This window comes from Lynx canadensis, chromosome D3 (assembly GCF_007474595.2).
Source record: "Lynx canadensis isolate LIC74 chromosome D3, mLynCan4.pri.v2, whole genome shotgun sequence".
Taxonomy (NCBI): Eukaryota; Metazoa; Chordata; class Mammalia; order Carnivora; family Felidae; genus Lynx; species Lynx canadensis.
In genome coordinates, this window is record NC_044314.2 from 74,418,321 (window position 1) to 74,440,755 (window position 22,435).

Here is a 22,435-nt window from a genome sequence, read left to right on the forward strand (position 1 = left end):
AGGGTGGGTTTCACAGATGGACGAAACCTGGCTTTTGTTTTTCTCTTGTGACATGAGCCTAAAGAGTTCTGTAACTATGTGGTCAGGATATACTCTTTAAGTTACATTGTTTCCAACTGGCCATGATGCCAGGCTCAGGGTTAAAGATCATCATTAACAACCTGGAGACAGGGGCGCCTGGGTGGCGCAGTCGGTTAAGCGTCCGACTTCAGCCAGGTCACGATCTCGCGGTCCGTGAGTTCGAGCCCCGCGTCGGGCTCTGGGCTGATGGCTCAGAGCCTGGAGCCTGTTTCCGATTCTGTGTCTCCCTCTCTCTCTGCCCCTCCCCCGTTCATGCTCTGTCTCTCTCTGTCCCAAAAATAAATAAACGTTTGAAAAAAAAAAAAACAAAAACAACCCGGAGACAGTCTAGTTCAGGATCAGTGACCAGCCTATTGCCTCCTATAGATAAAAGGGGGATTGGGGTGCCTGGGTGGCTCAGTTGGTTAAGCGTCCAACTTTGGCTCAGGTCATGATCTCAAGGTTTGTGAGTTCCAGCACCACGTCGGGCTCTGTGCTGACAGCTCAGAGCCTGGAGCCTGCTTCAGATTCTGTGTCTCCGTCTCTGCCTCTCCCCCACTTGTGCTCTGTCTCTAGCTCTCTCTCAAAAATAAGTAAACATTAAAAGAAAAAAAGGGGGACCTACCTGACAAGGTACTGTTGGGCAACTGTCATGTCATGACCCAGGAAGAGTAAGTGGCAGGACAGGGAGCTGCAGTGTCTAGTACAGGCTGTCAGAGTGGGGCCGGTATCACTAGACCATCACTGTATTTTGTCTCCCCATACCTGTGAGAGCTTCTAAATTGTTCTCAGCCTAGGCTGCAGGTGCTCCCCCACCACACACACACACCTCTTCCTGGGACTCAGATCACCCAGGTTGCACCAGCTGGAATGGAGGAAAGAAGGTTATGTTGGGAAAGACCAGAGCTAGTCTCTTTCCCCGGTTCTGAGCAGATTTAAATCAGTCACCTCAGAAGAGAGCCTCAGTTTCCCCTTCTGTCAAGGCAGAGGATTACCCCTGGTAGATCTGTAGCCCCTCAAACTCTACAGCTCTGTGGGTGTCTGCAGTCCTGTCCTGCCAGTGGATTCCCCGATATGCTCCCACGTCAGGGAGCCAGGGAGCTGCCACCATCAGCCCAGGATAAGGTGGACCTGGCCTAAGTCACATGTGCAGAGTGCCCATTCCCAGGGTCACCAGTGTCTGCCGATGGCCTTATGCCAGCCTGCTACATGGACCACAAGCTAGGTTTTAAGTTCAGGTAAACTGCGCAAGCCCCAAACTTGGGGTTTCCCAGCTGTTGAAAACAATGACGTTAGCGAAGGAAAGCAGAGTGTTAATGTGTGGTTTCCTCACTCAGCAAAACCCAGCAGTATGACTGCAAATGGTACATCCCGCTCACGGATCTCAGCTTCCAGACAGTGGATGAGTCGGAGGCGGCTCCCAACATCCCCCTGGTGCTGGACGAGGAGTTGGATGCCATGAAGATCAAGATATCCCAGATCAAGAATGATATCCAGAGAGAGAAGGTGAGACCAGCTGGAAAGGAGCAAGGCTGGGCTCTGCAGCTTGAGTGGCAGCAGCCCCTTGCACACAAGTATCTGACCCACTCCTGGAGCCTGGGGCCTGCTGGGACCCCTGTGAGCCCACCGTCAAGCTTGGAGCCATCCTGCATGGGGGGTGGGAGGGGTGCTCAGCTGCCCTAATGGGGACAGCATTCCAGGTGGGGGAACAGCCCCTCCAGCCCACCCTAGGCCGGCCCCCAGTTGTTTCTGGAGAGGTTTACAAGACTTGAGGAGCAGTGAAGATGGGGCATTCAAGTGTAGGATTAGGCCCGGCCAGAGCAGGTACCATGCAGTGGCCACAGACAAAGTGGGTCCCCAGAAGGTTGGGCTTCAGCTCGGGGATGCCTGGCTGAGGTGGGCTCAGCAGGACAGGGGTCTCCTCAACCCTCACCCACCTGCTGGCCTACTACACCACAAACCGAGCAGGTTGAGGGAGGCACCGGGGGCAGTAGGACTGGGCCAGGCAGGAACGGGTAACAAGGGGCCCCCAGAATGGAAATGTGATCATGTGGCCTCTCCCCACAGAGAGCAAACAAGGGCAGCAAGGCCATCGAGAGGCTGAAGAAGAAGCTTTCAGAGCAAGAGTCACTGCTCCTGCTTATGTCCCCCAGCATGGCCTTCAGGGTGCACAACCGCAATGGCAAGGTGAGTGCCCCTGGCTCCCGTCTATCTAGAATCTCACTGTGCTGTGGCCGAGACTCACCACCCAGCTGTGTGGCAGCTGTGGTCTCTGGCTCCTGTGTGGCCTCTACAGCAGCAGCCCTCTTCTTCTGGAGAATGTTCCCATGCCAAGAGACACTTGTTCAGTATAGCACACCCAGGCCCATGTGTCCCTCTGACTGGTGCTTTAGGCCGGAGCCCCCCAGATTGACTGACAGCTGGCTCAACCCCCACAGCTGGGAGGTAACAGCGTCTCCAAGAAGTTCAAATAGGGCAGGGGGTTCACAGATCTGTGCAGACCGGGCTCTTCGTACAGGGATTCTGTCCAGGGACCTTGTGAACCTGCGAGGTACCTTCTCTCCTGAGTCTGGCTCCTGGTGCCATCTGGAGCCCGGGCCTCTCCCTCTGGGGCTGTGGGCATCACACATAGCTGTCAGCGTGCAGCTAGCAGAGGCAGCTGGTGGGCTCTGCAGGAGCCTTGTCTCTGGGTCGCAGCTCAGGTCTTGTGTGTTAGACACAGGTGGTCAGTCAAAGTGGCATCGGCCTCTGCAGATCCCACCTGCTAACCTTCTCTGTGGCCCCTAAGCTACAACATGTCATGCCCTGGCCCAGGCAGTCCAGGCAGGGGGGCTGGTACCAGAGGCAGAGCTGCCCAGGGCACAGGAGCTATGGCCTGAAGCCCAGCTGGCAGGAAGGGTGGAGAGTGCCAGAAGCATGAGCCAAGCCGTGAGCACACTCAGCCACCAGGCTCCAGCCAGTCTCTGGCCCCAAGGTGTGCCTTGGAGGGGTGCACTGCAGGGCTCTATGTGGGTGCCTGAGCTGCAGTGGAGGTAACCGAGGTGTATTCTCCTTCTCACCCCCTAGAGTTACACATTCCTCATCTCATCTGACTATGAGCGTGCTGAGTGGAGAGAGAACATCCGGGAGCAGCAGAAGAAGTGTAAGTGGCATCCGTATGTAGAGGCTTAGAACCTCAGTCCTGGATGCTCATCTCCTCCTGTGATTTCAAGCCTTTTCTTTCTTCCTAAGGAGCTGGGCAGTGGCATTCTTATCCAAGTGAGAAGCTACAGGGAGCTCTGATTCAGAAAATAAATTGGTCAGGAGCTCCTGCCAGGGCCCTACCCCCTGTACCCCCTTTCCAAGGCCTCCCCCACATCCCCTGTGCATCACCCCCTCCCACTTTCTGACCTCCCCTATGAACCCTTCTTTCCCACCACCCCCCCCACCCATGCCTTCCCCCAATGCCCTGCCTGCCTCCTGAACCTGCCTGCTCCCTGTGGCTCTCCCTGCACTCTTGCCTGTCCCCTCAGCAGGTGCTATTGCCAAAGGAGCTCTTGGCTGGACCAGCCTGAACAGCCACACTGTGCTGGCCCCTCTCCGCTATCTGAGGGGCCAGCACTTGACCACTCTTAGGATAGGGTGCTTGCTCCTGTCTGGGGCAGTCCATTCCCTGGGCGCTTCCCTCTCTTAGCTGTTCTTTCCTGCTTCTCCCAAGCTCAGAGCTGCCCCTGGTTCTGTCTGGCCGTCTTCAGGGGTGGGAAGAGAGACTCTGCCACAGGTCCTGTTTCCTTCCTCTGCCCCCCAGCTGTATAGTTTGGGATTCCTGAGCTGTCTTGTTAAGAGGTTCCCATGTGCACTCTGTGTGCCCACTGTTCTGAGAGTGTCTGCAGAGAGAGCCAGGCTGAGCACCGTGTCCCAGGTGGACTGGGAGCCCCACATGCCTCTGCCCTGTCCTGAGCTCCCTACCCTCCAAGCTTATCATCCGTGCATGTGCTGAGCCAGTTCCCCCCACCGCCACCCCCCACAGTGCCCCTGTGTCCTGGAGGACGAGGCACTCCTGGCAGCTCTGATGGCCGGTGCCTGCTGCCCTGCCCATCCATGCTCATGTCCCGGGTTTCCTTTTGTAACCAGGGGACCCCAACCATTTGTAGCATGTCAGCGTCTATTCTCTGCTCAGCACCGTAACAGAAATAAACCCCTTTTCCTCACCGGGTGGGGATGGGGAGCCCTCATTAGCAGAGTGCAGGGCAGGGCTGTACTGGGTGTCTGTGGGGGGATACCCCACGGGAAGGTTCTGCAGGTCACCTCTCACAGTTGTCTGGCCAGCTCATGGGTTTGCAAGCATTATGCTAATCCTGTCCCCACCAGCCAAACCCAGCCTGGGCCAAAGCCACACCTTGCTTGGCCACTTACCAGCTCCTCTCGTGGGAGCAGATCGCCCCCTCCTGGCCATCACAGCTCCTCACCAGGGTGTGGTACAGGTCCAGTGCAGGGACATTGGAGAAGGCCCTCTGGGTGTCCCTGGAGTCTGAGGAGCCATGCAGACTGGCTGGCTGATGCACCTGGGTTCCACTTTCTTCAGGTTTCAAAAGCTTCTCCCTAACATCCGTGGAGCTGCAGATGTTGACCAATTCGTGTGTCAAACTTCAGACCGTCCACAGCATTCCACTGACCATCAACAAAGAAGGTGGGCTGTCCTCACAAGGGCTGCTGTCCCTTTCTGCTGCCAGCACTGTCTGTGAGACCATGGGTTTTCATCCTGACAGAATGTGTGTGCTGCATAGGGCCTGTTGGCCCCTCCCAGGGGTAGATGGGATGGGTCAGGGGTGGTCTGTCCCCATGACTTTGTGCCTGGTCACATGACACATCTCGGATCCTCTGTGCTTTGGGTTTGGTCCTGCACCCCTGTCCTCCCAGCCAGGCACTTCCCACCCACACCTTTGGTCATGCTGTGTTTTGCATTCACTTGCACACACACTTAGGTACACTCATTCCCGCTCATAGGTATGTGCTTGTGCACATGCACACATGTCACATGCCACTCCTCACATGACAACATGCATGTCACATGACACACCCTACCCCTCCCCTCTCCTGTCCTGAGAACCTTACTGTGTTTCAACCCAGTCCCTGGTCTGCCTGTGTTGTAAACCCAACTCAGATCCTAAGACCCCTGAGACAGAGGCTACAATGGTTATGTTTCTGGCTCATGACATCACCTGGCCCCATGCTGAGCAAATGGCAAACCCTCCCATTGAGGGTTGATTTTGAAGCACAGCCTGTCATTTGCCTCCCTCAGGAGAACGATGCTCACCTCTTTGGTCTCTTGCGCAGATGATGAATCTCCGGGGCTCTATGGATTTCTCAATGTCATCGTCCACTCCGCCAGCGGCTTTAAGCAGAGTTCAAGTAAGTGGTTACTTTGAGGAAGAAGGTGACAGGGCACCAAGCTGGAGGCTGTGGACCCTGGAACCAGGGTCGTGGCTCAGAATATCATCAGGTGCCTTTGGCCCTTAACCGGGTGAGGTCCTGTGCTGGTTGATACCCAGAGTGGACCGTTGCCTTCTTTGGTCTGTGGATGGGATGTGTGAGCTGGTGAGTTGCCCCCTGCAGGCAGGTCTTGTAATTGCAGGCACTGGAGTTCTCTGTAGCCAGGAAATACAGCCTGAGTTCCAGGCAAGGAGGGCTGCAGGGAGCACTTTGACCCAGCCAGTAGAGTAGATTTGGCTGCTGAAAGCTAACTGGTTACCCTTTTCATCCTTCCCCTCCCAGGCGGGGAACGCCTCTCAGCTACTCAAGCTGTCAGATCAGTGAGGGCTGGTTGCATTTCAGTCCAGGGTGGCACATACTGTGTCTCTCAGCATGGCACTCCAAACAAGTCCTCATCGTCCCTCTTAGGAGGACAGAGGACAGGCACTGTGCTATTGACCTGTCCCACTGATGCTGCAAAACTAAACAAGAAATCCCTGACAAGCCACAGCATAGAAGACAATATTTACAAACCATATATACATGATATGGGACTTGTATTCAGAGCATATTAGAGAACTCTTAGACCTCAGTGCTAAGGAGACAAGCCAGTTTTTTAAAATGAGCAAAAGATAGGGGTGCCTGAGTGGCTCAGTTGATTAAGCGTCCGACATCGGCTCAGGTCATGATCTCACAGTTTGTGAGTTCGAGACCCGCCAGGCTCTGGGCTGACAGCTCAGAGCCTAGGGCCCGCTTCAGATTCTGTGTCTGTCTCTGTCTGCCCCTCCACTGCTTGCACTCTGTCTCTCGCATTGTCTCAAAAATAAATAAACATTAAAAAAATTAAAAATAAAATAAAATGAGCAAAAGATTTGAATAGACACTTCACCAAAGAAATACAAGTAGCTAAGAAGCGCATGGGAAGATGCTCACGGTCATAGGGAAATGTAAACTAAAACCACAGTGAGGGGGCACCTGGGTGGCTCAGTCGGTTCAGCGTTCAGCTTCGGCTCTGGTCATGATCTCACAGTTTGTGAGTTCCAGCCCCACATCAGTCTCACTGCTGTCAGCACAGAGCCCACTTCAGATCCTCTGTTTCCACCCCTATCCCACTTGCACCTTCTAAAAAATCAACATTAAAAAAAAAATAAATAAAACCACATTGAGGTTCCACTTCATGCCCACCAGGATGGTGATGACCAGAAAGGTACACAGTGACGACTGTTGGTGGGGATATGGAGAAATGGGAACCCTCAGACACTCCGCTGGTGAGGATGTGAAATGGTTTGGCCACCCTGGAAGACAGTCTCACACTTTCTTAAAAAGTTAAACACACCCGTACCACGTGACCCAGCAGCCCTGCTTTTAAGTATTTATTCCAGAGAGATAAGAACATGTCTGTATAAAGACTTGGATGTGCCTGATAAACATAACACGTTCATCCATGCGACAGAGCGCCATTCTGCAATAAAAAGGAATGGAGTACTGATACAGGCAACGATAGGGATGAACCTCAAAAGAATTATTCCCAAAAAAAGACACCAGGTGCAAAAGATTACATGTTGTATCATTCCACATGTATGAAATTTCTAAGGCAAAATTTGGAGACAAAGCCTAGCAGGGGTTTCCTGGAACTGGGGATGTGAGGAGGTTTGCCTGCAGTTGATCCAAAGGGCCTTTTGCGGGGGGGGGGGGGGGGGGGGGGCAGTGTTCTGCAACAATGGCAATGCTGATTTACTAAAAATCCTCAAACTTACAGCAGATGGATTGTACAGTGTGCAGATTTTACCTCCATTAGGTTGTCACATAGGTGTAATTGTCCCCTGGGAGCACCTGCTCCACACCCCTCTCACACAAATGCTGGTGTTTTCAAGGGTTCCATCTAGGCCTTCCTCCCTCACTGCATACACTCCCTCTTCCTAGGCCCAGGGACCCTTCCATCAACAGCGCAGTTGATGTCTGGAACTGCCTCTCCGTCCCCATTCTTCTCTCCTGACCTCCCTTTATTACTTTCTGTCTGAGTCCCCAGTGTCCCACACTCTACGCTCCACATCCCCAAACTGAACCTATCACTTGGGCTCCCAAACTTGTTTCTCTTATTTTATGCCCTGCCCCAGTGAGAGGTGCCACCCTCTCTGCCCTGTGGCTAGGCCAGAAACCACCATCTGGTTCCCTGGCCATATCAGTAAGATGACATTCTCTGTCCGTGGAGTTTCCTCATTACCTCTGGCCACCTGCCCCACCCTTCATCCAGTCCTGGGAGTGGCCTTCTCCCTGGTCCCTACCTCCGCTCTCCCTGCACCCCACAATTCTCCCAGCAGTGAGCTGTTTTTGGTGCCCCATCCTGGCCTGCAGCACCCTTTGCCCCAGTTGACCTAGTAAACTCACAGCAGGGTCTGCGCAGGTGGTCGGCACTTCCCCTAGCCCCACCCTTCTCTGTGTATCATCCCCCTGATGGTGATGGTACGTTCATCTCTGCCCAGGTCATCACCCATAGGGTTCTCACATAGAGGCTTTAGCCAGGATTTGTCAAATGACCAGGTGAGCACACGTTCTGACAGGTGCTGGTTCAGCTGTACCACGGGGCGGAATCTGCACGTGACATGCTGGGGCCCATGCTGGCCACTGGTGTTTTGCTTTATTTTTTCCAAATTTTTATTAAAATTCTAGTTAGTTAATGTGCAGTGCAATATTGGTTATTGGTTTCAGTGTTGTTTTATTTTGAAAAGAAACCTAAGACTTTTTTTTTTTTCTGATTTTGAAAATGTCAAGGAGCAAGAACTCCTGTCCCCTTCAAGGCCAACTAACAGGAAAAAATTAAATTTAATAGCACACATGCTGGGAATCCACACAGACATGGAAGTTACAAAGACAGGCAAAATGAGGCATATATGTCATCCTGAACCTAGGAGAAGGGGGCAGAGGTCTGGGGCTTCAGAGGAAAGGAATGCACTTTACAGGACGACAGGAAGAGCAGATATTTAGCAACTAGATGTTTGCCCTGCCTCACCAGTAGGTCACTCAGATTAGATTTATCTCTGCTAATAACCCTTATTCTGGGAAAGACCCCCCAGTTTAGATTCTTCTGTGTAGTTACAGGAAGGGCAAAATTTCTCTTGAGCCCAGATGGTCTTGATTGCTCTCAGCTCAGAATGATCTTCTTGTCCCAGTGGCCCGCCCATCTTGGGGCAGCCTGCCCTTGGCCCCCTACAAAAATAGCCCCTGCTTCTGATAGAAAACTCGGGTAATATGGAAAAGTACGATCACCTTCCCTTTGTTGCCCTCCCACAGATCTGTACTGTACCCTGGAGGTTGATTCCTTCGGTTATTTTGTGAATAAAGCCAAGACTCGCGTTTACAGAGACACAGCTGAGCCCAACTGGAATGAGGTGAGGCACTACTTCCAGGCAAGTCTTGTATGTTGGCCCTGGCTGGCAGGCCAGGATCTTTTCCATGGGGAGAGTCTGAACACCGCTCCCACCCCACCCGCCCTGGGCTCCCTAATGTCTTTCCTCGCAGGCAGGCGCCTCCGCCTCCGCTGCCCACATTCCACCAGCATTCCAGGAATCTCCTGGGAGGAGGGGGGGGCGACCAGTCCAAGAGATTTTATCTCTGTGTTCCTGAGAATCCAACCCCCTTCACTCCCCATCACAAAGAAACAGCCTATTTTTCTGGAGAAGGTTTTGGAAAAGAAACTTAAAAGGGTTTTTTGTGCTGCCTTTGTTATTGCTTAGTTTACTTGGTAGATTTCCGTACTGTTTTTCCTCGGAAGTTGGAATGAGCCCTGTAGCCCTCTTGGTTTCTGGAAGCCTGGGGCTCTGCCGGGGGAGGGCTGGGGTAGGGACCCTACTTGCCTGTCCCGAGTGTTGGATTTGTATAGTTTGCTGCTCTGTTCTCCTTCACCTTGGAGAGCTGTTGTGTAACTTGCTCACCATCTCACCTTGAGCCTTTGGGAGTGTGGGAATGATTATAGAGTAGCCAATATTGATGAAGTCCCCAGATCTGTGAGAATGCCATTTCCCAGTTTCTGGAGTAGCTGTGGCCCAGGAAAGCCTCATGCTTGAGGCTGTGGGTGGAAAGCAAACCACCTGCTCCCTTGGAGAAGAAGAAGCTAAGACCAAATGGCTGTCTGGTCCACTTTGGGTCATGTGGCTGGTAGAGCCATGGGGCCAGCACCCAGCTCTCCTTTCTTGGCATCCATGACTCTCATCATCAGATTTGCTACCTTAGTAGGACTGGGGCACAGGGAGCCCATAGGATTGCCCAGTCATTATAGCTCTGGACATCTATGCAGAAAGGGTGATGGCTGCCATGACAAGGGAGCATCATAGCCAGACGGATCCATCAAAGGCTTTGCAGAGAGTAAATGAGCATGACCTGACAGGGGCAATGAGGGAGGGGTTCTGGAGGCACCAGCAGTAGAGGCTCAAGGAACCCAGGCATGGAGGATTCCAGACCAGCATCACCTGGTGGCCACCCTGGGTGTGCGTATGGATCATCAGGGCTGTTACACATTCCTGGCACACACACACCCTCCCCACCCCATGCAGGCTCAGAAATATCTCCTTTCTTTTCCCCCACCCTCTTCCATTTCCCCACCGTGAACCTGTGCCTGCAAAAACACTGGTGTGAAATGTAGAATTTACTGAAGACATCATGTGGTGATGGAGGAGAAAGTCAACACCACACATCCCACAGCAGACAACTCGAAAACCTATAAGAACGGTTCTTTCCTCTCCTATATCACCTCCATGGGTCGATTTCCTTCCCCGCTTTCAAATAAACTTAATTTATAGAGCAGCTTTAGGTCCACAGCTTTAGGTCCAGAGCAGAAAGGACAGAGATTTCCCATATGCCCAGTGTCCCCAAACATGCACAGCCTCCCCAACTAATCAGTGAACCTACACTGACATCATTATCACCCAAAGTCCATAGAATATCTGCATTTATAACCAGCACCCATGAGCTTCTGATGCAGGGGGAATGGGGACTGCCTTTTGACATACTAGCTTAGGGAGTTTGGATTCAGTGTGAGAGGCATTCTGAGCTTCCAGAAGCATCCAGATTGAGCCACAATGGGATGCTCACAGGGAAGTAGCTTCTGAGGGTCTTTGTCACAGGACTAAAGTAAGCAGGGTCTCAAGTCATGGGTCCTTTTGGGGCAGCAAGGAAGTCATTGGACCTGTTAACAAGGGACTTTCCTTTCTTGGGGCTACAGGAGTTTGAGATCGAGCTGGAAGGCTCCCAGACCTTGAGGATTCTCTGCTATGAAAAGTGTTACAACAAAACAAAGATCACCAAGGAGGACGGCGAGAGCACAGACAGGATCATGGGGAAGGGCCAAGTCCAGGTGAGGCTGCCGCCCTCCTCTGCCCCCTGCAGAGTCCCTCTGCCACCACCGAGTGCCCCCCCCCCCACCTCCGACACAGCTTCGTACACCTGCCTCTGAACCCGCCCACACCCTCCTCCAAATGCTCCAGTTTCTTTCCCCATTTGACCTTCTGGGACACTGAGGTTGCCTGGCTCCACAGGTTGGGAGTGGTTGGGGAATTCCTGCTCCTCTCTCTGTTTGAGTGCCTGTTATGCCCCATCTTGCCCCCACAGGAAGTTCAGTTTGACTTGTTTGGCAGCGGGGGCCTCAGTTCCTCCATAGCCTTAGTTAGCAAAGTCCAAAGGCAAAATGGTGAGGCAGTGCTGTGGGCTGCAGTTAGCAGTTCAGAGACCATCTCAAATTGGAAAAAGCACAAAAATCCTGGAGTCTACCCGCCTGACATCTTCTCTATGGCTTCTAGACCCGGCTTCCAGGGGGTGCAACTGCATCCCTAAGCAGGGCGGACACAGCACACACCCCCCCCCACCAGAGTTGGCATAGAAGCCCCCTGATGGGCTAAGAGTAAGTGTCCATACAGGACGAGCAAGGGAACCCCAGGTCCTCAGTGAAAACCATGCAGGCCCTCGGTCCTTCAGAAGCTTGCCTAGCCACTGGAAGCCCACCATCAGCCCTTGTGCTTCTTGGCAGACAGGAGCTGCACCGCCTGCCTTGTGTTTCTCACGGCCTCACCTGTGCAGTTCTGTGCCCCATCGGGGGAAACCCTGATATCCACATTCCTTACAGGGCATCTTACCAGACCCAGCTGAGCAGTTTCCTCCCTGCCCTGCCCTGGAGGTGGGCACTGACTGTTCCACTCCTTTCAGACCCTCAGATCCTTTGACAAAGCCTCCAGCAGGAGTGGGCTGGCTGGGCGTTCCAGGTGTCTGTGGGAGAAAGGGGCTCTCCATGAAGCCCCACCTCCCTTCCCTGAGGCCAAGAAGTAAAATTCTTTTTGTGCTGAAATACTAAGCGGTAGGAATGAAGGAGAAGGATGAGTCTCCCCTGAGTAATTGGGGAGGGCCCACATGCATTCATTCAGACCAGCAAGTCCTCCCTGAGCAGTGGCTCTGGATCCCCTCTGTTTTACCAGGTCCTCAGGACAGTTTTCACACTGCTTGTTTCCCCACCCTAGAAGCTTATTAGGGAACTCAGTGGCTCAGGGTCTCCAGGGACCCACTCCCACCCCATACCTTGAGACCAGGTCTAAAAGTAAAAATGCTCCTCTGACCATCTTATACCTGCCCCCCCCCCCCCCCCCCCCACCACCACCTACCTGCCAGCAGACATCACCCAGCCAGGGGGCAGACACTACCCCCACACAAAGACACAGAGAAAGGAAACTAATGAAGCACCTCCCCACCCCCGCGCCACATCCCATACCTTCCTAGGAGAGCAGGTCCAAGGCCTCAGCTGACCCTACAGACAGGACCTGGGGCTGGACTCTCCTAAGGTGGGCAGTAAGACCAGCCTGGGGCAATACTCCAGTGAGCCCACTGAAGTGTGGGGTGCATGTTGGGGGGATCAGTGGGGCAGCCTTGCCCAGCATTGGGAAAGCAGGATTCTTGGCCCCTCTCAGAAGATGTAACTGGGGTACAGGGGGTCCCAAACAGACCAGGTTTGCCACTCACTGCTGATAAAATCCAAAGGCACAGAGAGGAGTGGTGGTGAAATAGGGAATTTATTTCAGAGAGGCCAACACTGGGAAGACGGGACTAGAATCCCAAAGACTGTCTCCAACGTGCCAAAAATGCTTCCAGGTTCATATGAGATAAGTGTGGGACAAAGGTCGGTGGGCGTATGCAGGTGGGCAGTGATGGTCAGGTGAAGCATTGTCTTGGGGTCAGTCATGTCATGTCTTGCTGACATCAGGATAGTCCTTATTACTTGAGGGGTAGCTTCAGTTCTCAGGGGATGCTTTGCTCACTAATTCTTTTGCCGTAGTTAAGAGATGAGCTGGAAAGAACTTCATCAGTGAGGAAGTACGGACTGAGATCGTAATGGAGGTAGTTGAAATCCTCTTTCAATGGGCAGAGTCTGTGTAGGCCAGCTTCTAGTCCAGGGGCACTCAGTGGGTGTCTTGGACCTGAGTCCTACCTGTGACTTAGATGCTAAGGGAGAAGGAGATGGTTCCTCCTTGCTCCCCATGTGCCTGGCACACCATTGAGCCAGTTGTAGGGTCTTGGTGGCAAAAGGCTTCTGGGTGGAAGAAGCAGAAATGCAAGCCAGTGCTCTTCAGTTGTTCCACTCTTAGGGTCCTATCCAAGGATCTTTGACGAGCCAGGTACCTTCCCCAACCAGGGTCACCCCCATGAGCTCAGCATGCGTCGCACCTTGACCGATACGTACACCCACTGCAAAGTTGGGGTGATGCTTGGGAATGGCTTGTATGCCCAATGCAGACACTCACCACTCTGCAGCCCCCCAGTGTCCTTGAGACATTGACCCCCCAGTGTCCTTGAGATCTAACTCTGTATTTCCACATAGATTGCGTTCACCTTCTTGGCTTTACGGAGAATCCCATGGATTGAATCAACCACATCGTTGAGCCATTCTGCTCTTAATGGACACTAAGTTTTCCAGATTTTGCTATTCTGTGAGCATGCTGGTGCTGGACATCTTTGAAAACTGACATGTTTTGGCATTACTGGGCAACAGTCACAGCTTGGGCTCTGCTCTGCTGCTTCACAACTAATGTGTTCCTCTTTCTACCCCTCCCTTCTCCCTCTCCATGCTTGCATCTGTTCCAGCCTGGGCATCCCTTCTCCACACCCAGCCCTGACCCCCATCTTGCAGAGCCCAATGGCGATCTGAGGATGCAGACAGGCTGGGTGTCTGGCCCCTTTTTTCAGCCCATTACACAAGGCTAAAGGAGGCTCAGATTCCACCAACCTTTGACTGAAATCATCCAAATTCTCCAATAGGTGACTCCTTCCAGTAATCCAGGAGGCAGTGAGATTTGAACCAGGGCCTCTGAGCACTGGTGGGTAACTGGGGAGTCTCAGTGGAAGAGAGAAAAGAACAGATACTTGTCCTCTTATTGTATTGAGACCTCTTTGGAAACCCTTTGCCACATTACTGCCGGATATAAGCAAAATATTCCTCCGTGCACATAACCTGTGCTCTCAAACACTCTCGGACACACGGACGTGTCAGATGAGCACCCTGTCCTGTCCCAGGGAAGAAGACAGCAAGTGGTGTTATGGGGGCTGGCTTGGGGCATCTCTCCAAACTCTGGCTGTTCTCTGCCCCTTTCTGCCATCTGGCCCCAGTCTGCGTTTCCCCTCACAGGTGCTTTGAGAGGTGCTCCTCAGCAAATAATCTCCCTTGCTTTTCCTTCAGTAGGACAAGATGGGACAGGAGTAGAGGACATGGACTGTATTTAAAAAGAAAAAAAATTACAACCTCATTAGAACAGAAAGGTGAACGGTGTTCAGCGGGATACAGGTATAGGGACCACTGCAGGGGGGTTTTGCAGCAGGGGAGAGAGATGGACCCCCAACTCTGACTATAACAAGGGAAGGGGGAATTTATAGACAAGGAGCAGGGTGTGGGGTGGGGGTAGGGGGGCGGTCATCGATTGGAAGTTACTAAAAGGAAACATCAGGGGTAAGGGAGATTCTGGCTAAACCTACCTAATGGGCAGGCCAGGGCAATCAGATGTTACTGGGGGCTGGGGGGGGGGGGGGGAAGAAAAGAGGAATCTGGTTAGACGTTGAGGGTAATCGGCTATTAAGGATATCCAGGCACGGTTTTTGCTAAAATTGGGCTCTTAGGGAAATTCCCAAGAATGAGGTCTATTGGAAAACAACTCAGAAGAGCCCGACTGGTTTGGTCAAGGGGAGACTCTGTCCACTCCCTCAGCCCCAGTGTGCCTCCTGTGACCTGGGGCAATTCATCACTGCCTGTATAAACTTGTTTCCTCAATGTAAACTGTAGTCGGGGCCACGAAGCCGGATGTGGAGGCCTTCAGTGTCAGCTGCCACTGTTATTATTACTCATTGTCGTCACTGTTAGTGGAGAAGGCGGGCTCTGGCTCCACTCCTTCATCTGTGTCTGCTTCGGTGGAAGAGATGAGTGAATGGGAAGCCTGGCCGCTGAGCAGTCATTAGCCAGGAAGGAATCCCAGCATAACCCAAGGTCCGTTTGTGACTCACAAAGAGTAGGCAGTGGCCAGCCTGGCCCCTGAGGACCCCCATTCCCGTGGGGAGGGGGGGGGCTTGTTTACAAACCCGGGATCCCCAATACGAGTAGGAAGGAAGTCAGAGGAAGAACGGTGATGACGCCCTGTGACCCTAGCCAGGCCTCTTTCTGCCTCCCCCAACCCCCACAGACACTGTTTTCTGTGTGGGGCACCCCTAGGGGAGGGCATTCGTGACTCAAGTGGGGACAGCCTTCCTGAGTGGGGGCTTTTCCCAATAATACCAAGCACCTTCCGAGTATGCCATGTGGGACAGACATGTAGCCCTGCCCATCCTGTTGCTGGGGTAGGGGAGGTGGGAATAGCGTGGCCTTCTCCTGCAGGTGCCTTCCACCCCCACCTGCCACATGCTCTTTGACTCATAAGTTTAGTGGAAAGCCCTTCCTGTGAGGTGGAGAAGGTGCAGCACCCTGGGAGTATCTGAGGGGGCCCAGGAGAAGCCCACAGCTGGCCAGAAGGGCAGAGGCCAGGCAGGTCCATCCAAGGGGCCAGGGACAGAAATCAAGTTTCCAGCAAAGCTGCTCACATGCCTGTCTGGGCAGATGGTGTCAGAGTCATCTGGGGAGCTATGGCCTGATCTCCCAGAGCTGGGGTCCTAGATCGGTCTGGTTTTACTGCCTTACATGATGGTGGTGAGCTGAGGGTTCAGGAACCACTGGCCTGAGTCTGAGGTTCCAGCTCTTGCTCTTCAGATGACTTGGCAGATCCTCGCTTCCCCTCTTAAATGATGCAGTCTCCATGAGAGGAGAACAGAGGGATGAGCCAAAGTCAGCTGCTCAACTGACTGAGCCACCCAGGCACCCTTCTCTTCTCCATTTTCAAATTTTCTGTGTTGTTTGAACCCCCTACCCTATTCCTTCTTAGTGATTAACTTTATATCAAATCCTAGAATATTGTCATCTGCCATTTCTCCTGATATTTTGTGTGTCTAGCTGGGCTCACGACTCACATTCCAATGGGGACGTCAGAGTTGATTTTTTTTTTTTAAACATTTTTTTGTGAGTTTTGGTTGAGACTGGGGCCTCAGATCTCTGGTCTGACCCTTACTTTATTCGAAACTGGTACTTAGGGCTGTCTGTATGTGGTTTCCCAAACTTCTCTGCCAGCCTGGGTTGTTTGCCTCACACGTAGAAACCTGGTTGAATACAGACCAACAGGTCCAACGGTGCCCCTTTCCAGGGGTGCCCTGGCACCCACACTCCAGCCCTCACCAAGACCTCACTGTAAGGCCTGCCCACTCACGGGCAGTATCCTCATTCGACCAGCAGTTCTGTGGCACTTGTGCCCCAAGAGCCCACTGAAGTGCCCAGCAACAGCTGTATGAATGTGGAGATGCCACCAACACTTGGACACGCACGTGTGCAGCCACACCACTGAGTATGCCAACCCGAAACTGGAAAGAAGCTAAGTGCCCATCAGCTGGTGAGTTCATAAGCCAAGTGTGATATATCCGTGTGAAATATTATGCAGCCAGAACAAAGGAAGGACATTCTGATACACACTACATGAATGAAACTTGAAGACATGAGTGAAAGAAGCCAGACACAAAGGGATAAGTAATATATGATGACACTTACATGAAGTATCTAAGACTGGCTAATTCCTCAAGACTAAGAGTGGAATAAAAGTTACCAGGGGCCAGAGGAGGGTGGAAATGGGGAGCTACTGTTTCACAGACATGGTGTTTGGGATGATGAAAACGTTTTGGAGATAGGTAGTGGTGGTGATTGCACAACATTATGGATGTACTTAATGCCATTGAACTGTGCACTTAAAAATGGTTAATTTTATGTTATATATATTTTACCACCATTTTTTAAAGAGTTAGCAGGTCATGGGGTGCTTGGGTGGCTCAGTCAGTTGAGCGTCCGACTTCAGCTCAGGTCATGATCTCACAGTTTGTGGGTTCGATCCTCAGGTTGGGCTCTGCGCTGACAGCTCAGAGACTGGAGCCTGCTTCGGATTCTGTGTCTCCCTCTCTCTCTGCCCTTCCCGCACTCACACTCTGTCTCTCTTTCAAAAATAAATAAAAACATTAAAAAATAATACTAATAAAAATTAAAAAAAAAAACAAAACAGTTAATATGTCCACAGGGTACAGGAATGGACATGGGAGCCCAGACCCAGCCACTTGCCCTTTCATGAAATCCCTCAGCAGAATGACAGCCCCTGCTCGGTGCAGCATGGTGGAAAAGCCACTTTCAGAAGCCTCTTACAGCCACCCTTTGGAGCCTCGGCACCCTCACCTGTAAGAGGGCAAGCGTCTGGCTCTCAGCAGTCCTCAGTGACCAAATGCTCACTCTGTGCCAATATGTACTGCAACGCATGTATATTAAATATGTTTATACTGTATGTCTTAAAACACATGTCTTGGCCCTGAGATACCACAGCGAATGAAATAGACAAAAGCCCTGTCATCGGGGCTGGTAAGAGAGGCAGACGTCAACCGAAATAAGAGTAAGAGCTGTGGTCAGGTGGGAAGGAGATGGGGTTTGGGGGAGATGTGGTTTTCAGTTCGGTGGTTGGGTACAGCAGGTACTACTACAAGGGTACCGAGAGGTCCAGCCTTTCATTACAGGGGATTACCTCAGGGCCATGCACTGTCCACCCACACAGCCATTCACTGTGCCAGGGCCTCCTATTATTGGGGGGAGGGATGCCTTCCTGGGTGGCTGGGGGTGCGGTGCTCAGAAATGAATGAGGTGCAGCCTGCGTTGGGGGTGAGCAAGAGGAGAAACCAATGTCCTCTCTTAAACCATCTTGGAGGGAGCAGGTCCAAAGGGTTTTTTGCATCAGTAACATAAAATGGGTGATGATTGTTTTTAACAAACATCTGAGGAAGATTTTTGGCTGTAGAAGTTACGAACATGTAAAAACATGTGAGCAAATCCTTCTTGTACAGATTTCCCCAAGATTTGTCCTGAAGAAGCATACCACTACCACTGTGGAGAAAGTGTGGCCATGTGACCTGGACCCTCCTTGCTCAATTGAGGGTCCAGTTTGGGTCCCTATCTTTTTTTCTTTAGCTGGCATACCATAGAATGCATCCATTATAAGTATACGATTCAATCATTTTTGGTAAATTTACAGAGTTGTAGAACAATCACCAACAATCCAGATTTAGAATACAGTAAAACCTTGGTTTGCAAGCATAATTCGTTCCAGAAACATGCTTGTAACCCAAATCACTTGTATATCAAAGCAAATTTCAATAACTGCTAGCTCAGTTGTGATCATGTGACATTCGGCATCACGTACTACTCGTGTTGCAAGACATCACTTGTTTATCAAGTTAAAATTTATTAGAAATATTTGCTTGTGGAACACCCGCAGAACAAGCTATTTGCAATCCAAGGTTTTACTGTATTTCCATCCCCCAAAATGATTTCCTCATTCCCATTTATAATCACTCACTATTCTTACCCCCAGACCCAGGCTGATCTGCTTTTTGTGTATAGATTTGCCCTTCCTGCATGTTTCATGTAAATGGAATTATTGTATATTTATGTAGTCTTTTCAACAGGCTTCTTCCCCTTAGCAAGTTTTTGAGCATCCCGCACATCATAGCAAGTATCGGCCCTTCATTCCTCATTATGGCTGAATCATATTCCATTCTGTGCATTCATTTACCACATTTTATTTATCCATTCACCAGTTGATGGACACTGGGTTGTTTCCAGCTCGGGGCTATTACCGTTAATGCTTCTGTGAACGTGGGCACACAAGTCTTTGTGTGAATGGATGTTTTCATTCTTCCCGTGTGGAGACCTGGGGGTGGAAATGCTGTGTTGAGCAGCCAAGTTTAGCTTTGTGAGGAGCTGCCCTACTTTTCCAGAGTGGCTGCAGTATTTTATATCCCTGACGGCAGAGTCTGAGGGCTCCTGTTTCTCCACAGCCTAACCAACACTTGTTACCATCTGTCTTTTAGATCATAGATGTCCTGGGCAGTGTTCCTTTATCCTTTTAAGTGATGCTGGAGCCTGGTGGGGATCAGAGAAGGGTAGCAAAGAATTAAAGATGTGGTTGCTAGAGCTCAGGAGAACAGATTGTGACAACAAAAGCAGAACCGGGAGACCAAATTTCCCTCCCGGAGAGATTTCTCCGGGCAGCTCTGAGAAGTCCCATTCCAGGGAGTAGCTTCCAGTGCAGACATGGAGCTCAGTAAGGGGCCCTGGGGAAACCCTGCTGGACCATCCTGGGCGGTGACAGTGGGCACAGGGGGAACTACAGTCTACACAGAGGCTAATGAGGAGGGAATGGGCATTGCCTCCTGTGGACTGTTTAGTCCTGCCTCTCAGGCTCAGGGTAATAATGCCTGGTCCTCAGCAAAGCCGCCTGGGCACACGGGGGCAACCATCTACCAGCCCCACTGCCCACTGTTGTTCCTTCGAGGCCCCTGCCTCACCCAACCCCGAGGAGACAAGCAGGAAACCATCCCTTCCTTCTGAGAACACTGGGTGTGAGCAGACACCCCCCCACCCACCCAGTCCCTGTCCAGTCCTCCAGCCCCCCTGCAGCAGGCACATTCCTCACTGAGACCTTGAGACCCCGAGGGACCCCCACAGGCATCAGAAGCACCATTTCCTGGTTCTCTCCACTCTGTCATCTATTTTTCCAAATCCCAGTCCCCAGCTTGTTTACTTCTCTGGTCCTTTAAATAGCCACATGAGAGCGCGTGCCAGCCTTGAATGTCGTTTGGGACTGGACTGCACTGAGCCTTGGGCTTCATCATCGTGTTATTCTTCATGCTCCTTCCGCTCTTCTCGGCACAGTCTGTTCTTTGGAGCTGAGCCAGCATGGGGTCGGTCTTTCCCACTGGAGCTGCCGCGAGTCCTGGGGGCTGGGTGAGGAGCCGCCTGGCAGCGCCATGGCCCAGATCTGCACTCTGGAGGCCAGCTCATGCCACAGCCTGTGGGGCCAGGTAGCAGTGGGGCTGGACATTGGTGCTGGTGATGGACGATGGCACTGAACCCCCCCCTCCACTGGGCTGGCCATCCTCTGGGAGGGGGGCCACAGGATGTTCTCTGCTCGAGTCCAGTCAAGACTGTGCAAGCTGTTATTGGTGTCACTAGCTGGGGTGGTACTGGCTCTGGGGAGGGGGTCTCTAGAACATGTACAGCCATGAGACAGACTGGCCAGGCAGACGTGTGTTACTCAATGTCTCCAAATGCGCCCACAGGAAACCAGCCACTTGAGAAGGAAGTTTGGCTTTTCTGGGCTTTAAAGAAAACTGACACGCTGGAGTTCCCGTAACCAATAGGCTGTTGGTGGGGGGACGGGGGTGTATTTTCCAAACACACACAAAAAAGGAGAATCCAGGGGTGATCGGAAACTTTGACCTTGGTGAGCCAGGCTGCAGGGGTGGGGCTTCCTGAGAAGCATGGTCAAAAGGCAGTAGAGGCCGGGAGTTTGTCACACTACTGTCCATCTGCGCTTCTGTCTGGACGTGCTCCTGTTAGCCACATCGGCCTCTCAGAACAGCAGGGCCAGGGATGCGAGAGACGCCATCTGCCCCCGCCGCCATGCAGGGCCTCCTACGGTACTTCCACCCTAGCCGGGCCAGCCGGAGCCGACTGGCCTCTGCCGAAAAGCACCTGTGTGCTCGGGGCACGGCCCTGTGGACCCACATCCGAAACCTCATCTGCAAGGGCAAGGTGGGCAGATGGGGGTGCCATGGTCTCCTGGGTGGGCCGTGTAGGACCAGGGGTCCCTCTGCCTGTTTGGCTACATTGAGAAAAGGGGTCCAGTGATTACTGTTCCTGGGAGGGAAAGGGAAGGGGATTTCCTGCTGAAGCTGCTTCTGTGTCTCCTTTAAAGAAAACTCCTGGTGGCAGTGTTGAGCTCTCCTTTCCTTAGGAGCCGGAGGTATGGTGTCTATCCCCTTCCTTCCTGAGAAGCCAGGGCACAGGAGTTGAGTGTGATAGTCTGGCAGTATGCCCCCTCCCTTACCTTTTCCCACCATACCTTATCTGGTTAAGAGCGAGTTAGGGCCCTAGCGTCATCCCCCTCCTGCCTCCCCCCGGAGGAGGCTGTTCCCTGAGCTGGATGCCTGGCATTCACTCTAGCGGGGGAGCACCAGTTGGGAGGTTTCCTTTTCTGAGTGGTTTGTGACTGACTGGTCCCTGCTGACAGGCCTTGCCCCTCAGGGTGGGGGTCCCCATGGCCCAACAGTATGCCCACCCCCAAGAACTTCCAGGGACAGATACGGAGCAAGAACCTGTAACCACACAGCCCCAGGAGGGAAACACTCTGCCACCCTCTGTTTTTCTTTGTCATTGTGTCTGTACATTTCAAATCTTTGGAGATGTTAACCAGTAGGTTGGTGAAGGGGAGGTAAGGGGAGCCCACACCCCAGGAATGCCTGTGACAAGCCTCCATGCCAAGCAGTGGAGGGATAGAGGCTCTGGTTGCACACAGCTGAGAGGTAGCAGCCACTGGACCTTGTTTTCTCACCTGCACAAGGTCCACGTGGCTGTCACTTCTTGGGTCCCTTGCAGTGGATAAACATGGATGCCTGTCCTGAGCAACCCACTGGACCTGGCACTATGCTCAGTACCGTCGTGTGTGTGTGTGTGTGTGTGTGTGTGTGTACAAGTTTGTGTGTGCAGAAATCACGAGACATGGACCCTGCTATCAAGTGGTTTGCCTAGTTTCAGCCATGCATCACAAGGCCCCGTATGAGGAACGCCAGGTTACATGGTGTCAGACAGTGGCTCCTTGGCTTTATACCAGAATCACTTAGGGAGGTTTCTAGTTAAGTGAACCCCAGATCCCACCCTGAGCTGTGAGTGCAACCCTGTGAGTAGAACTCAGGGAGCTGTTTTTTCAAACAAGCTCTTCCCAGGTGCTCATTCGTCTAGCTCACTGGTGTGGATATGTGCTCCCCAAAACAGGGAGGATGGAGACCTCATAGATGGGGAGAGCTTGGCCTGAGCACAAAGTTGGGTATGTTACAGCAGCACAAGCTGTCAGGTGAGATGGGGCAGCATGGTCCCGTGGGCCGGCACTCAGACAGTACTCTGTGAGGTAGAAGTCAGAGGGCTGCAGAGGGCCTTCCTCCAGACCTGTCACTAGCTGTGTGGTTTGGAGCTGGGCTCTGGATCCTTCTGGGCCTGACTCTGAGCCATAGGACTGGCCTGGACTGGAGACCCCCTCCTGCATGGGCTCCTACAATTAAACCACCAGGCACACTCAGGGAAAAAACAGTTTCAAACTCTTGGTTAGCACACCTTCTGAAAATTAGTATTAAAACGGGGTTTCCCAAAATATTTAAGCCGACAGCTCGGCCTCCACTGAGCTGTGTGTAGCACCTGTGATGGCTGGTGAGGGGGAGCAGGGCCCAGAGCTGTCACCAA

At 52.4% G+C, this 22,435-nt stretch overlaps 1 protein-coding gene across 3 annotated transcripts in view; it reads left to right on the forward strand.

Annotated features, from left to right (window-relative positions):
• Positions 1-22,435, forward strand: part of BCR (BCR activator of RhoGEF and GTPase) — a 129,387-nt gene that overhangs the window by 98,849 nt on the left and 8,103 nt on the right. For 2 of the 3 annotated variants that reach the window (XM_030335669.1, XM_030335668.1), the window contains 7 exons: positions 1,398-1,566; positions 2,128-2,247; positions 3,127-3,202; positions 4,625-4,729; positions 5,377-5,451; positions 8,803-8,900; positions 10,730-10,861. In XM_030335669.1, the coding sequence (XP_030191529.1) occupies positions 1,398-1,566; positions 2,128-2,247; positions 3,127-3,202; positions 4,625-4,729; positions 5,377-5,451; positions 8,803-8,900; positions 10,730-10,861 (775 nt within the window). Of the gene's footprint in view, positions 1-1,397; positions 1,567-2,127; positions 2,248-3,126; positions 3,203-4,624; positions 4,730-5,376; positions 5,452-8,802; positions 8,901-10,729; positions 10,862-17,174; positions 17,440-22,435 lie in introns of those variants that run through there. The other variant, XM_030335670.1, reaches the window with a different exon arrangement.